General features: G+C 37.6%; 1 protein-coding gene and 1 non-coding gene across 2 annotated transcripts; both read right to left on the minus strand.

Moving 5' to 3' along the window:
- Positions 1 to 5,255: 5,255 nt before the first annotated feature.
- Positions 5,256 to 6,947, minus strand: LOC136226765 (3-ketoacyl-CoA synthase 19-like). The gene has a single exon (XM_066015417.1). It carries the CDS (start codon positions 6,854 to 6,856, stop codon positions 5,480 to 5,482), a length of 1,377 nt encoding a protein of 458 aa, XP_065871489.1. The 5' UTR covers positions 6,857 to 6,947; the 3' UTR covers positions 5,256 to 5,479.
- A 7,023-nt stretch (positions 6,948 to 13,970) lies between these two features.
- On the minus strand, positions 13,971 to 14,077 carry LOC136228185 (small nucleolar RNA R71). The gene has a single exon (XR_010688519.1). It is a non-coding gene; the product is annotated as a small nucleolar RNA R71 (small nucleolar RNA).
- Between the last annotated feature and the right edge of the window lie 2,960 nt (positions 14,078 to 17,037).

The following is a 17,037-nucleotide window of genomic DNA, read 5'->3' on the forward strand; positions in this document are numbered from 1 at the left end:
AAAGGGGAAATTCTATCATTTTAAAATTTATTTGACCATTGAGTTTAACATAATGACTAAAAATTCAGATGAATATAAATTTAAGGGACTATATAATTAAATATAAATAAAAAGAAACTGACTAATATAATATGTAAAAACAAAATTACTAATAAATTGTTGGCGCAAGCTATGTTTACTTTGTTTTTAACAAAGTAAACATTACTTTGTTTTTTTCACCATTGGATGATGGAGTGTAGAATTCATCCAATGGTGAAAAGACACAAAGTAAGGCTTACTTTGTTAAAAACAAAGTGACCATAGCCTTTACCTAAATTGTTTACTATACATATTCTTCAAAAGAAATTGTTTGATATATATATATATATATATATATATATATATATATATATATATATATATATATATATATATATATATATATATATATATATATATATATATATATACGCTAATTCTTTTTAATACATTATTTTAAATTTATTAATTTGTTTATTTTTTATATAATACTTTATAGTGGGAGACCCATTTACATATTTAACTCATTTACTCAACCTACTACATATCTAAACTGTTTTTGTGTGACTTTTCCATAATACCCCTAATCTTTCCTCTTCCCCCTTATGCGAACGGTCACGGCCCCTTCTCTTTGGTTACGCGAAACGGTTGGCAGCTCCTCCATTAATGATTCTCAGACTTTTGATCTTCGTATCTTTCTTTAAATTGCACGAAATCTGCATCATTTCTCCAAATCACCATGTATTTCTTTTCTTCCTCTCTTCATCTCTTGATTATTCATCTTCCTAATCCTAGAAAACGAAGCCATGGTTCTTTATCTTCCTATTCCTGCTCATTACTTGGTTTCTTTCTTCTTGTTACCATCAAAGAAATGGTTATTCTATGTTATTTCCATTGTTTTTCTCAGTTTATCATATTGTTATTGTCGCTTTTAAGGGTGAAAGGCGCGAGAAATGTAAGTATCCACTGTTTTCTCTGTGTTTTTCCATAAAATCACTTCGCATAATCGATGATTTCGCGAAGATCTGCGGTGAGAAAGAGTCTGAAACGTGACGATCTACTTCGCGAATCGATTATTTCGCGAAGTCTGCGAGTAGAAAAGTTCATGATTTCACTCGCAGACTTCGCGAAAGCATCGATATGCGACGTAGATCCTCACGTTTCAGACCTCGCAGACTTTGTGAAAACATCGATTCGCTAAGTAAAATCATCCTCTTCCCTGCACATTTACATTCGCATGCTTCGCTAATCCTCATTTCGCGAAGCCAAATCGTGCTTTTTCCTGCCTAACACGATTAATTTTTCCTGAAGGTGGTTGAATACATAACATTCCTTTTTGGAAGGCGGCGTATTGGGGGTGTAGAGGAGATGACTTTCCTTCCTATATAGGGATTAACTTTCCTCAAGATTGGCGCATTCACGTTAAAGTGATTCGTTAGGAGAGATTGTGCCAATCTTGGTGTGCACTATGACACACGTCCATCCCAAAAAGTCTGGACTTCCATTTCTCATCCCAAAAAGTCTAGACTTCCTGTAAAGGGAGAAATTTCCGTCCATATTAGTGAGGTTCACTTTGAAGTGATTTGTTAGGAGTTTATTGTGACAATCTTGTTGTAAATTTTGATAATGTCATGATTTTAATGTTGTTATTGTGGCAATCTTGTTATAATTTTTGATAATGTTATGGTTTTAATGTTAGAATCCGTTGTTGTTTGGCATTTTTTGTTATATACCACTTAGCGATGTTAAAAACACAACCAGACTTCGCATATGCTAATTAAAATCATCAACTAAACCAAATATTAGTTTTGCAGGCTTCGCATATGCTGGAATCTGCGAAGTCAGATGGGAGGGAGATAGTCGCGCCGTAAATATTGAGGGTATTATGGGAAAGTCACACGAAAAGAGTCTAGATATGTAGTAGGTTGAGTAAATGGGTTAAATATGTAAATGGACCTCTAATTTGATCCAGTTTTGTAATTTTCTCTACTTTATATTATGTATGCACTTTTTTTTGAAAACATTATTTATGCGCTTTTCATATATTTTTTATTAAATTTATATTTATGCAATTTTATTTATGTACTAATAAAAATGCTTTGTATTAATAAAAACTAGGTTATGATAATTAATGAAATATAAGAGCCAAATTTATTTTTATGCACTTTTGGTTTTTATTTCTTAAATATATCTTTCTTTCTTTTTTTTCAGTAAAGGCAGTATCCTTATTTACAACAGTAAAGATGTATAATATTCGTGCAGACAATCCTATAATTAAGAACCCGTTTGTTTTACCTACTGTTTGCTGTTACTGTTTGCTGTTTGTTGTTACAGTTTGCTGTTTGCTGTTGCCGTTTACTGTTGCTATTTGCTGTTTGCTGTTCCGGTTTGCTGTTGGAAAAAGCTGTTTTTTCAAAAAGCAGAGATTCTCTGCTTTTGTAAAAGGCTGAAAAGAAATGCAAACAGGAGGTCACTAACCAAACACCTAATGCTGCTTTTCAGATTTAAAAGGCAAACTGGAGGATTACTAACCAAACACCTAAAACTTTCCATTTTGAAAAGAAAAGGCAAACAAGAGCATGAAAAAGAGCAACCAAACGGGCCCTAAGTTACGAAGGTATGATGTCCAAATTTGCCTTTACATTTTGTAAGAATTACGCATAGATATGAATTTGTTTTGTTTGTAAATAGATGGTACTTAGAAGAGTGTTCTTGGAATTTTCAAATAATATTGCCATTTTTTTTTTGTTAAGAAGGTTGCTTAAATTTTTTTTAAATATAAAAAAATGAATTAGTTATCTACTATTGTTCTATAAAAAAATGACAATATTTATGCGGAAAATAAATTATATTATATAAGGTATTGGTTTGTAGGTCATTGTGGCAACTTTTAAAAATTGTTTACTGTTGAAGTGTTTTTTAATAAAAATTGCCAAAGTAATATGTATGAGTTAGAAAATAAAATATTTTATTTTAGTATGATTGTGTTAATTTTGGACAATCTATTAACTCTATTGAAAATCCTATAATGTTGCCCAGGTACAACAATTTTTTAAATTCAAAAAGTAAGTAAACCAATGACTACTTCAAGTGCAAAAAGAAAAAATGCACATGTTTTCATCTGTTGCGTTATGGGAGGACGTTTGGTATTTGATGGGGATAGGGGTAAATATAAATGTTGAGATATGAATAAGAATAAAAGATTGGGATAAGATAAAAATAAGATAGTTATGAATTATTGGTGGGGGTGTCAGCATAGCTGGAATGTCCGCCGCTTTCCCTTCCTCGCTAACCAATCTTTAATAAAAAAAAATTATTATTCTATATTTATTTTATGGGATATTTTATAGAAATAAAATAATACATTTTACTATATTACCCTCACTTAAATTACATAATATTGATTTGAGAAATAAGATGGACTTTTTCATTTCATTAAAATTGTAAGAGTTTATTCTTATTCCACTCCATTTATCTCTTATAACAATCACTTCGTTAATACTTGGCATATGAAGATGGAAAGGGTGGGTAAGGACGAAACCACATCTTAACTTAACCACCCTTACCTGGGGGTGGTTCCTGGCTTACCTGGGGGTGGTTCCTGGTTGCCAAGGGTGCACACCAGCATCCCGTGCCTCCTCGCCTCTAGTCTAGATAAGAGTTTCGTTTTATAAGTTGTGTTATTCGGATCTAAAATTGGTCCATAAATCAAACTTCAGAATTGGTCTCTGCTTTTACTGAAATCCTGAAACCAAAACAATTACACGTTGTCTTATTTATGCTCACATATATATATATATATATATATATATATATATATATATATATATATATAAATGAAATTGAAGAAGATATAGTAGATGTTGAATCCAAGTAAAAGTCTTCTGATATTAATAATGAAAAGAAAAAGTTGGATTTAAGATTATGAATGTTGTCCCCAATGGGCAGTGTTCTTTCAACATCCAATTTTCCCCCAAAAATTTCGCTTGTCATGCCTTCACTTAATTTGTTGACTTTCTTCACTGAATGATATTTTACTATTTTGCATCTTATGTTTCCAGATTTTAAGGATAAAAAACTACCCACAAATTCATTAAATATACCTCTGATTTATGCCATCTATTATGGACCATCACTTGTTAGAAATGGTGAGCATTTAGGACACCCCTAGTTTATTAGGGTTACCCGAGCTTTATATAATAAGATTTAGGGGGTGTTTGTTTACTCATTTTCATGCTCCTGTTTGCCTTTTCATTTTAAAAAGGAAAGTTTTAAGTGTTTGGTTAGTGACCTCCTGTTTGCCTTTTAAATCTGAAAAGTAGCATTAGGTGTTTCGTTAGTAATCTCCTGTTTGCCTTTCACACCTGAAAAAACAGCGTTTTACAAAAGCAAAAAATCAAAAGCAGCTTTTTCCAACAGCAAACCATAACAGCAAATAGCAACAGCAAACGGCAACAACAAATAACAACGGCAAATAGTAGGTAAAACAAACGGACCCTTAGAAAGAGATGGGTTTTTTAAAGTATATTTGTTACTCGGAAAATTTGGTATACCTGCCTTTTAGGGTACTTTGTTGATTATCCAAATATATAATAATATATATTTAGATTTGTGTTTATCATTAAAATAGTATTTAGTACCTTTATTGTTATTCTATTAAGTTTATTTTTTGATTTTTTTATGTTATTAAAATGATTTTTAGATTTATTTATTTGCTATTTTGTAATGTCAAGTTTATCATTTTATTTTATTTTCTGAAAACAAGAAATTATATGTTTGGGCTATAATGGTAGGTACCAACAAATTTATTTAAGATGGGATGAATAGTCAAAGTAATAAGGGAATGGGCGAATGAGGGTTGATCTCTAAATTCCGCTATAAATCCACCATGTCGTGCGGTGAACCAAATCACTGTTCGAACAGCAAACCCATTAGGTAAAACAAATGTGCCCTTAGTTTTATTAGGATTGCATTTACATTTTTTTTTGGTAACAGGATTGCATTTACATTATATTTAACTTTTAAGCACTTAGTTGATATGATTTATTTATTTTACATTAAATTACATTTCTATACTAATATTTAGCAATATTTTAAATTCTACATGGTAAATATTTTATTTTTATAATATTATAAATTTAACCCGAATCTTATTATTCGATTCGATTCGATTAACGAATCGAATCTCGATTTGACAACTATACATAATATACATAAAAAAATATATAAAAGAGATTTAATATGATATTTATTGAACACGTGAATTAAAATTACAAGACGTTTTTGGTATAGAGATCATAAATACCATATCATTCTAATACTATTAATTTGTAGATGTTTGTATCCTTTTAACTTTTTGATACAAAAAATCATTTAAGTTTTGCTCAAGTAAAGTACATCAAGCTCAAAACTTGAACATTATTGAAGATCAAAACAAAATTAATTAAAATGCAAAAAAAAATTAATGATGAAGTCTAACGAAGCTAAGACATTCATCATTAATCCAGCTATACTTTTCTCTAAATGGATTAACAATTGGATTAGGAGGAGGATATTCGTCTATACTTTCTTTCCAAACATTTTCATCCTCCAAATCTTTCATTACTTCCCAAACGCAGTTATTGCACTTAAAACCCGCTCCAAGGCTTATCATTAGTATCCTATCCCCCTTTTTCAGCCTCTTCTTTGCTTCCATATATCCCAAAACATACCATAGTCCGCCCGCGGATGTGTTCCCGAATCGATGAAGTGCCATTCGAGCCGGTTCCAGGTCGTAATCGTCCAACCCTAAACTCTTTCCAAGCCCTTCAATCACCGCTTTCCCACCCGGATGTATACAAAAGTGTTCAACACCTGTCTTCAGGTTTAAACTTGTGTAATCAAGGCTAGTGTTTTTGCTTTTGTTTTGCCTCATATACCTGAAAACGTAGCGGAGAAGTTCCGCTGCTGGTAAGATTTTCGGGACTAGTACTTTCAGGTTCATTGTAAAAGCCTTAGAAGCGGCTTTTGTGAGGCTCCTAGTGAGGAGAAAACCTCCGTAACCGCAATCATCTTCGACTTGTATGCAACATCCATACGCTTCATCGTTGGAACCGATGTGTGTTCGGACTAGATGATTGAGCTTCAGGATGGCTCGGTGCTTCAATGCACTATTGTTTGTTAACAACATAGAGCATCCGCCTGCCCGAAACAGGCAATTCGAGAGCATCATCGATTTTTCTTTCCCGCAATACCAATTCGAACCGATGGATTCGGTACTAACGACAAGTGCTAGTTTATTGGTGTATGTTTTGAACAATTGCTGAACAAGCTCAACAGCTACAAGGCTAGCACTACACCCCATTCCTGACATATTGAAAGACTTTATATCATCCCTCATTTTATACCGGTTAACAACTCGGGATGTTAGCGACGGTGAAGGCGAAAATAGCGACACATTGACGACAAGAATGTCGATTTCTGACGGTGATATTCCGGTTTTCTCGAACACCTTGTCAATCGTACCGAACACGATTTCATCAATTTCCAAGTATGCATCATACAAGGAAGGACTTTCTTCGCGGCCTTCGACAACATTTTTCGGGGCGTAGGTTGCTTCTCCGATTCCCGAATTGCAAATGGTCTGGAACAGGAATCTATATTCTTCAAGCCCCAAGTTTTTGTTTCGGAGGACGACTCGCGCGCACGAATCTGTGTCGAGCCGCCTCTCTTCGGGAGCCTTATAGCATTCATAATGTAGCATATAGCAGGAACTTTTTCTTTTCTGATAAATCATCTTCCAGACGTAGAAGATGATAAAACAGAACATGAATGAGCAAATTAGAGTGAAAGGTTCCATTAATGTAGCTTGGAAAGCTTAGACAGGGAGATTGAGGATGAATTTATGTGGAAATTTTCAGTTTTTTGGGAGAAAATGAGAATGTTTGTGACATATATGTATGTATGTGTACATGTATATATAGAAAATAAAAAAATTGAATTGAAGAGATATTCTCAACCACCTCTAATGAATTCTTACAGAGTGTAAAGGCGAAGTAGGTCATTATCATCAAATAGATCAATAGACAAAATAAATTCATATTGACTAGATACATATATAACTAGAGAAAAATTAATAATATTTAATTTCAAAGGAACTTAAATGCTACAATAGAAATTTATATTTAAATTGAAATTTCTGGAGATTGTTGCTTTTCTTTGTGTTAAAATACATGGCTAAATTATACCCATGGCCAGGGATGGGTGAGGGTGATGTAGGTGAAATCGACTGAGGATTTTAATCTTAAATCCACAAAGAATACAATCTTCTCAAGCTATACTTGAAGGTTGAGTTAACCCAAAGGATAGAAATCCAAGCTCTCAAGGAGGCTATAAGTTTAATTCTTCAAAAGTTGAGAACATTACAAAAATTGGGGGTTTAAATACTCTCCCTCAAATCAAAGAAAAAGACCCAAAAGCCTATGAATAGGGTTTTGGTTAACACTTGGCTAAGAGGGTAAAATAGGGAAAATGGTAGTTTAGTAAATAAGTCACAATGGCAATACAGTAAATAGAGTGTTGCAGAAATGGTCCCCCAAGGTAAGAACTTGGAGGAGAAGTAGTCTCCAGGTCGAGATACGCCCTGCGTATCGGATCTTACGCCCCGCGTAAAAATGCTCCTGGACTTCAGGGGGTTGGCTCGAGTTCAGTACGCGAGGCGTCCTGCGGAATACGCCCCGCGTTAAAATGCTCCTGACCTGGTGGCTCGACGTCACGCGAGGCGTACTGTGGACCACGCCCCGCGTCATGAGGCTCCTGGAACTGGGAGGTCTGCGGAGTGGAATCTACGCGGGGCGCCCAAGGATTGCGCCTTGCGTGTTTATTCTCCTGGAACTTTTCTTGCTTAATGTGAGTAATCACGCCCCGCGTGGCAAGAGGTGCGCTCCGCCTCACCAACTGACCTGGTCTTTCATCCAAGACCACCATTCCCACGCCTTGCGTCAGGTTGGACACGCCCCGCGTGTTCTCTGTTTTGGGTCGTTCCTTGCTCTCTTTGAGTGGGTTCTCCCGGGTGGCTTCTAGTAGTTCCGGACTCGGACTTAGGGATAAGATGCCCTCATCATTCTCCCCTTCTTCGAAAGAGTCGGGCCCCGCCTCGGTGACCTTGGTCGGCAACGTTCCCTCCGGCTTCCACAAGCTAAGGTCCTGCACATTAAAAGAAGGAGATATCTTCCCAAGCCAGTTGGGAAGGGTTAGTTGGTAGGCATTGGCACTCATCTTCTTGATGATTCGAAACGGACCGTACTTCCTCGGCCTCAATTTACTACTAGGGGCGTGCATGAGTCGCTCCTTCCCCAAATACACCATTACTTCATCCCCCACTTTAAATTGCACATCTCTTCGGTGCTCGTCAACTTTGGCCTTGTTCTTACTATTCTTCTTCTCGATACTATTCCGTACTTCTTGGTGCATTAGGTGGTAGTCATTGGCCAAATTCCGGGCTGCCACACTCTTCTCCTCTACCTTCGGAATCTCCCCCAAATCAAGTGAATGGTTAGGGGCCTTGGTGTACACCACTTCAAAGGGTGACTTCCCGGTGGTTGAACTTACGGCTGATTTATAGGCGAACTCGGCTTGGGCGATCACATAATCCCACATCTTGGGCCGATCTCGGCACTTGCTTCGCAATAGATTTCCCAAAGTCCGATTCACCACCTCGGTTTGTCCATCCGTTTGGGGGTGAGCTGTGGTGCTAAACTTCAAGGTAGTTCCCAAAATAGCCCAAAGAGTTCGCCAAAAGTGGCTAACAAACTTCGTGTCCCGATCCGACACTATACTCTTTGGAACCCCATGTAATCTCACTACCTCCCGGAAGAAGAGCTTAGCAATGGAGGTGGCGTCATTAGTCTTCTAACATGGAATGAAATGAGCCATCTTTGAGAACCTATCCACCACCACGAAGATCGAATCCATTCCCCGTTGGGTCCTTGGCAGCCCCAATACGAAATCCATCGAGAGATCCTCCCAAATAGTTTCCGGAATTGGTAAGTGCATACGTAATCCGGCATTGGTGGTATGCCCCTTGGAGCCTTGACAATTCTCACATCGCTCAACGATATATGCCACATCTTTCCTCATCTTGGGCCAAAAGTACCGGGAACTAACTGCTTCCAAGGTTTTGTCCCTACCAAAATGACCGCCCAACACTCCACCATGTAGCTCTCGGATCACCCTTTCTCGTATAGACGTGTGTGGGAGGCACAGCTGGCTACCCTTCATGAGAAATCCGTCCACAAGCTGATATCCACCCTCTTCGGTGCCTCTTCTACACTTCTCCCATCCAATACTAAAGTCGGTGTCATCTTCGTATTCTCCCTTGATGTGCTCAAAATCTGTCAACTCCAATGCCACTGTTTTCATAAGCGCAACCCTCCGGCTCAAAGCATCCGCCACCTTATTCTGTTGACCCGATTTGTGTAGAAGTCGATAAGGAAACTTATCCACAAATGCGGACCACCTAGCATGCATGGAGCTTCGGATTTGCTTTTGACTCCCCAAGTACTTAAGGGCTTGGTGATCAGTGTACAGCATGAATTCCTTCCCAATAAGGTAGTGCTCCCACGTCTTGAGAGCCCTCACTACCGCATAGAACTCCTTATCATAAGTGGCCCATTTCTGCCTTGAGTCACACAATTTCTCGCTGAAATACGCTATGGGCCTCTTTTCTTGCATTAACACTCCCCCAACTCCAACGCCACTAGCGTCACACTCCACCTCAAAGAGCTTCTCGAAGTCCGGAAAAGCTAACACCGGAGCGGTACTTAGCTTCTCCTTAATCAAGGCAAAACTATTCTCTTGCTCATCTTCCCACTTGAAACCTCTACCCTTCTTCAAGCATTCGGTCATAGGAGCCACGATAGCGCTGAAATTCCGGATGAACCGCCTATAGAACGTAGCCAACCCGTGGAAACTCCTAATATCCCCAACTGTCTTCGGAGTCGGCCACTCCCGGATAGCTCTCACTTTCTCTTCATCCACATGAATCCCACTCCCACTGACCACATACCCAAGGAACACCAAGCTCTCCATCACAAAATCACACTTCTTAGTGTTGGCAAAGAGTTGGTTTTCCCGGAGCAAGGTTAATACGGTTCTCAAGTGCTCTACATGCTCTTCTAGGGTCTTACTATGGATGAGGATATCATCAAAGTAGACCACCACAAACTTCCCAATCACCGGACGCAACACTTGGTTCATCAATCTCATGAAAGTACTCGGTGCATTGGTCATCCCGAATGGCATCACTAGCCACTCATATAGCCCATCCCGCGTCTTAAACGCCGTCTTCCATTCATCTCCCGCCTTGATTCGAATTTGGTGATATCCACTCCTCAAGTCGATCTTCGAAAAGACCTTGGAACCACTCAACTGATCGAGCATATCATCAAGTCGGGGAATCGGGAACTTGTACCGGATTGTAATCTTGTTGATGGCTCGGCTATCCACACATATTCTCCACGACCCATCCTTTTTGGGTGTCAAAAAAGCCGGCACAGCACATGGGCTCATGCTTTCCCTAACATACCCCATCTTAATCAACTCATCCACCTTCTCCTTCATTACCTCACTCTCCTTGGGACTCATCCGGTAGTGGGGAAGACTAGGCAAGCTAGCTCCCGGCACTAGATCAATGTGGTGTTGGATGTCCCGTAGGGGTGGTAATCCATCCGGTAACTCTTCCGGGAAGACATCTCGGAATTCATTGAGTAATCTCCCCACTTCCTCCGGAACCTCTTCAGTTTCACTCCCCACACTTTCCGTCGGTGGGCTCGCCTTCACCATCACTACATAAACCGTTTGACTTTCCTCACACTCGTTAATAAACGCCTTGTGAGTTGGGCAAACGATCAAGGTAGATTTCCCTTTATCTGTGGGCTCCCCCGATAGAGGGGTTAGAACATATCTAATGCCGTCCTTCATAAAACGATAGGTGTTCTTTCTCCCGGCATGGGTGGCATCTCTATCAAATTGCCACGGACGTCCCAACAGTAAATGACACGCATCCATCTCCACCACATCACAATAAACCTCATCCTGGTACTCCCCTATCTCAAGAGGGACCTTACATCTTTGAGTGACCTTCATTGCTCCGACATCCTTGATCCACCCCACACTATACGGACTAGGGTGCGCCTCAAGCTCCAATCCAAACCTCTTGGCAGCGGTATCACTAATAATGTTCTCTTGGCTCCCACTATCAATGATCACATTGCACTTCACCCCTTGCACTAGACATCGGGTTCGGAACAATTGGTGTCGTTGATCCAAAGCTATTCGACTTGAGACTAGGAGCCTCCTCACTACGTGTATGGCGTGGCCCCCATCATACTCTTCCCCATACTCATCCTCAACGGGATCACAACAAACATCCCCCTCGTCATCATAGTCTTCGTCATCCTCATACCGCTCAACCACATTGGCACTTCTTCTCTTGGGGCACTCGTTGGAACGGTGACCCGGCTCGTTACATCGGAAGCACTTGAATGGAGCCGGTTTAGCATAAGGGTTGTTATCCCTAGGGGGTTGTGTCGCCTTAAAAGGCCTCACATCTCCGCTAGGTGCTCTTCCCGTACTTGGCGCTTTGGGGTCGCTTGAACTTGCGATTCCTTTACCCTTATCAATCCCCTTGGGAGCTCCTCTCCCTCCATAGGTACTTGTTAAGCCCAAAATATACCTAAAATATCATTAATATTTACATCATTATTTTTACAAATTTATGTTGTTTATATCTGTTTAGATTACTTTTACTCTCAAATATCTTTCTTTCTTGCAAGGTACCTAAATATTTGGTAAAATCCAAATAGGAACGAAAAAGGATCTAAAATAGAAGAAAAACCCTACAAAAGGAGTCAAAGACGACGTAAATCGAAAGCGCCAAGTCGAGGACACGAACAAAAGCAAGAAGTAAGAAAACCTGCCGGGCCGCGACAGTGGATCCCAGACCCGCGGCCGCGACACGCGTGGTATAACCTTTTCTCCCCTTCGTCCGTCGCTCAGCTCAGTGCTACGTCATTCACGGCCGCGGATTACTATCCTCGGTAAGTGCAGAAAATTCACCAAAAGCATTTAACACATGCTGAAAATCCAAGAAACGCGTTCGTTCAAGTGGATAAAGACGTCATTTCACAACGGACACGACTCTTAACCAACGGATACATCACTTCAAACACAACCCTTCAACATCTATAAATGAAGAGCTGATGTTGAGAAAAAGTGTAATGAAATGTTATAATATAGATATAGAAATCAGAGCGTAGAACTTATGTCGAAGTTCTAAGTAAAAATATTTCGAGAGTTAGAAATTAGATTCTGTACAAAACAAGATGAGGTACACATATTGTTTATAGTTTAATTACAACTCAGTAGCGTTTAGACATTGTTCCAGTTTTAGTTTGCATCATGGTAGTGGCCGACCGAATCCCTATTACGAAGTTACAGCGAGAAGATTGAGTAGAGTGTTCGCCCCCGAGCCTGACAACCTCTAAGGAAACCCAAGGAAAGGACTGATCAGCCGTTCACTTGCACGCCCTCGAAGAACTCGATGCTCCATGTTCTCTGTAAACTTGTATCAATTTATATTTCATCTAATAAAGTCTGTTCTATTCGACAAATCGTTATGCAGCACTTATGGTAACCAATCCAATATAAGTGAGGCTGGTGTTTTCATTAATACGTAGTTAAATTCAAAATCATTACAAGGAAACTTTGTTGAACACTTAGGCAAATTATCATCTCGAAAGAGTTTTAATTTAAGTAAGGGCAACTATCCCGAAAGGGTTTTGTCACGTTTAAAGCCAATTAATTAGAGGTTCCGTCATTTATTTCATCATCATAATCGATACAAAGTTTAAGTTGTTTTCTTTGCTTAATGCAAATGAACAAATTCATTCATTTTTCTAATAAGTTCTAAATGTTCCTGTTTTGTAAAATTCATCCTTAAAATCAGATGATCTTTCTAACAATCGATTTATTCTAAATACATAATCTTATTCCAGCATTTTCAAATACTCAAAGTTCACAAATTCAATCAAATAAATTTCCTAAATTCAATTAATCCAATTTTCACTTTTCATTTACATTTAATAATAAATCCAACAAGTTCGAAATTAATAATTCAAAAATAAGTTTTTTCGTTAAAAAACGTATCCCTGTGGGATCGATATTTTTATTACTACAAGCGAAACCGTGCACTTGCGGAAATCGCTCAACAAGTTTTTGGCGCCGTTGCCGGGGATACGCCATAATTTTTGACAAATTTTTATTTTATTTTATTTTATTTTCGAATATAGGTTTATACATTATTTTTATATAATTTTTATATTTTATTTATTTTTCAGTTTATATAACACATTTTGTTTTCAATTTTGTTTTGAAGGTAGTTTGGCTCGTGTAACAATTTCAAGTTCATGCGCAGTTCGCGAAATTCGGGCACGCCACCAGATCCTTTTGATCCAGAAATTGAAAGAACACTTAAGAAAAACAACAAAAACAAAGACAAAACACCCTTAAAAACCAAAGTAGTCCAGCCAGAAATCATGGCCGATCCACCGACACTTATGGATTATGCTAGGCCAGGAATGGCCGGTGTAACTAATAGTGTAGTTAGACCCCGTATAAACGCAAATCAATTTGAAATTAAGCCTGCTTTGTTTAATATGTTGCAAAACAACGTAACGTTTTACGGATTGCCTAACGAAAACCCTAATGCACATTTGACAAATTTCTTAGAAATTTGTGACACTTTTAAAATTACTGATGTAACAGCCGAAGCAATCAAACTTCGCCTCTTTCCTTTCACTTTGAAGGATAAGGCAAAAATTTGGTTAACTTCTATGCCTGCTGCAACATTTGAAACTTGGGACCAATTAGCCCAAGCATTTTTACAAAAATATTTTCCCTTAGCAAAAACCGCAAGAGTCATCAAAGAGTTGACATCTTTTACACAAAATGATAATGAAACTCTTTATGAAGTTTGGGAACGTTTTAAAGAACTTCAACGTTTATGCCCACACCACCAATTGCCAGATGCACTTTTAATGCAGACATTCTATAATGGATTAAATCCTATGACTAGAGGTTCATTAGATGCTATGTCTGGAGGGTTATTTATGAAGAAGACGTCCGCCCAAGCAAGAGAACTTTTGGAGGAAATGGCAATCAACAGCAGTATGTGGCCCGCAGAGCGTGGACATATACCAACGGCGAAACCATCATCCTCATGTACATCATCGGTTAAAGGTATAATGAATCTTGATCCTGTAGCAATGTTACAAGCCCAATTTTCTGCCTTATCGCACAAAATTGATAAATTTATGGCACCATGCGATCCTAATGATCCGATCCAGAGAGACATTGACTACGAAGGTATGAATGAGATAGAACAGGTAAATTTTGTCCAAGGACAAAACCAAACTCCTAATCCTTATTCTAATACTTATAATCCCGGATGGAGAAATCATCCTAACTTTAACTGGAAAGATGGTAATAATAATAATAATGCAAATGCTAATCAATATCGTATAAATAATTATCAAAATCAAACAAGAGATACGATTAGCACTTTATCTTTAAAAATCGACAAATTTATAGATGCTATGAATGGAAAGGTAAGTAATCAAGACGATGGTTTTAAACGGATCGAAAATAAATTCGATCAGCTTATCAAAAACCAATCATCTAGCATCCATAATTTGGAGGTTCAAATTGGACAACTTGCTAAATCAATTCCATCCCGCAAAGAGGGAAGTCTTCCCAGCCAAACGGAAGAAAATCCGAAAGAGCATGTTAAGACTATCACTCTTCGTTCGGGGAAAAACTACTTAGGTCCGGAAATGCCCAGAAATTCAACTTTACCTGGAAATGATTTACCAAAATCCAAAGAAGATACGTTAAAACAAAAAGATACGCCAATTGACTCTAATCCAAAACCTTTTGTACCAAAGCCACCTTTTCCACACAGGGTCCGAAATAAGGACCATGATAAACAACTTTTATCATTTTTAGACAAACTTAAAAATTTGCATATAAATTTAACATTCATGGATGCAATTACGCAAATTCCTAATTATGGAAAATTCTTGAAAGATTTAATTTCAAAAAAGATTAGTTGGGAAGGAATTTCATCCATTTCACTTTCTGAAGATTGTAGTTCGATAGTATCAAGCAAATTACCTACTAAACTCAAAGATCCCGGATGTTTTACCATTCCGTGTACTTTGGGAAATATGGAATTCCCAAGTTGTCTTTGCGATTTAGGAGCTAGTATAAACTTGATGCCATTGTCTATTTTTGAGAAATTAGGTTTAGAAGAAGACATCAAGCGTACCAATATGGTTTTGCAATTAGCGGATCAATCCACTAAAAGACCATATGGTATAATTGAAGACGTTTTGGTAAAAGTTGACAAATTTATTTTTCCTACTGATTTTGTTATCTTAGATTTTGCTTATGATGCTAATTGTCCGCTAATCTTTGGTAGACCATTCATGAACACGGGACGTGCTCTAGTTGATGTGTTGGAAGGAAAAGTAGTTTTACGAATAGGTGACGATAAGATCGAGTTCGATATGAATCAAGCGATGAAATATCCTATGGAGGATTTCGCTTGTATGAAGCTTGATTTAATTGAAGAATGTGTTAATGACATTGTTCAAAGAGAAGAAATAATAGAACCTATAATGGGTGAAGAATTAGAAGATAAGGACCCAGAGCCTTTGATTCGAGAAGATGGACCAGTTCCGCCTTCAGTAATAGTTCCACCTAAATTAGAACTTAAAGAATTACCAAACCATTTGAGGTACAACAAAGAATATTGGGCTATTAAGGAACTTAACTTCGATTTACAACAAGCAGGTAAGCTTAAGTCCAGATGGACAGGACCGTATTTAGTCGTCAAAACATTCGACTATGGTTCTTTGGAATTTGAGGAAACCAACGGTAATCGTTTTAAAGTTAACGGTAATCGATGTAAAATCTATTACGAAAATATCTTCGAAATAGGAACTAATTTCGTAACAAGATTTCCTGACATATAAATCATTTTATTTTTCTAATAGTTAGTTTTTATTTATTTTTATTTTTATTTTATTTATTTTTTTATTTTATTTTGTTTTAGATTATATCATTTTATTAGAATTTCAGATATAGAAAAATATATTCGAGTCATGATTTTAATTAATTTTTTGGAATTTCATGAGAATTAGAAAATTCAGTGATTCTCAGTTGAGAATTTGAAATTCTCAGTTGAGAATTCACATATATAGAATTCTTAAGGAGGTAAGAAATTTCTGAACTTATAGAGAATTTAAAATTCTCAGTTGAGAATTTGGGTATAACTAGCAGCCAGGAAAATTTCTGGACTTGTAGAGGATTTCAGATTCTCAGTTGAGAATTCTGATTAAAAATTGAAAGGAAAATTTCTGAACTTACCGAGGATGAGGATTCTCGGTAGAGGATCAGAAATTTGGAGTTTTGACAACTGATTTCCGCAGGGAAATCAGCGTGTCGCGACCGCGGGTCAGAATCCTCGGTCGCGACACGGGGAAATTATGCCCAAATTAACCCTTTTTCCAGCAGATGCAACTCTTCAGAAACGAAAAATTGAGTTTTTTCATTTTTTAAGAGGTTTGTTTCATGCCTTTTCATTTCAAAAACAACACCTCTTTTTATCCTAGGATTTTATAAATAGGATCTAGAGGTTCAGTTTTCTGTCACTTTCTTTTCATCTCTATCAGAACTATCTCTGATTTTCTTACCATTTCTAGACACTAAGTTCAGAACTTTTTTTCCAAACATCATGGCTTCCTCAAGCACTTCATCTAAGAAAGTTATTGCTTCACGCAATAAACGTGTTGATATATCAGAGCGTTATGGATGTAACTTTCCCATCTTCAATCATGAAGAGGGAAGGCGCTTCTTGAGGCTACGATACACATTCTTTGTCGGAATGCTATACATGGATGACTTTCTTAACGATCAGTT

This window comes from Euphorbia lathyris, chromosome 4 (assembly GCF_963576675.1).
Source record: "Euphorbia lathyris chromosome 4, ddEupLath1.1, whole genome shotgun sequence".
Classification (NCBI taxonomy): Eukaryota; Viridiplantae; Streptophyta; class Magnoliopsida; order Malpighiales; family Euphorbiaceae; genus Euphorbia; species Euphorbia lathyris.

What these genes read in the sequence shown, in the direction of transcription:
- LOC136226765 (XM_066015417.1), bottom strand. Translation starts at nt 6,856, where the DNA reads ATGGAACCTTTCACTCTAATTTGCTCATTCATGTTCTGTTTTATCATC.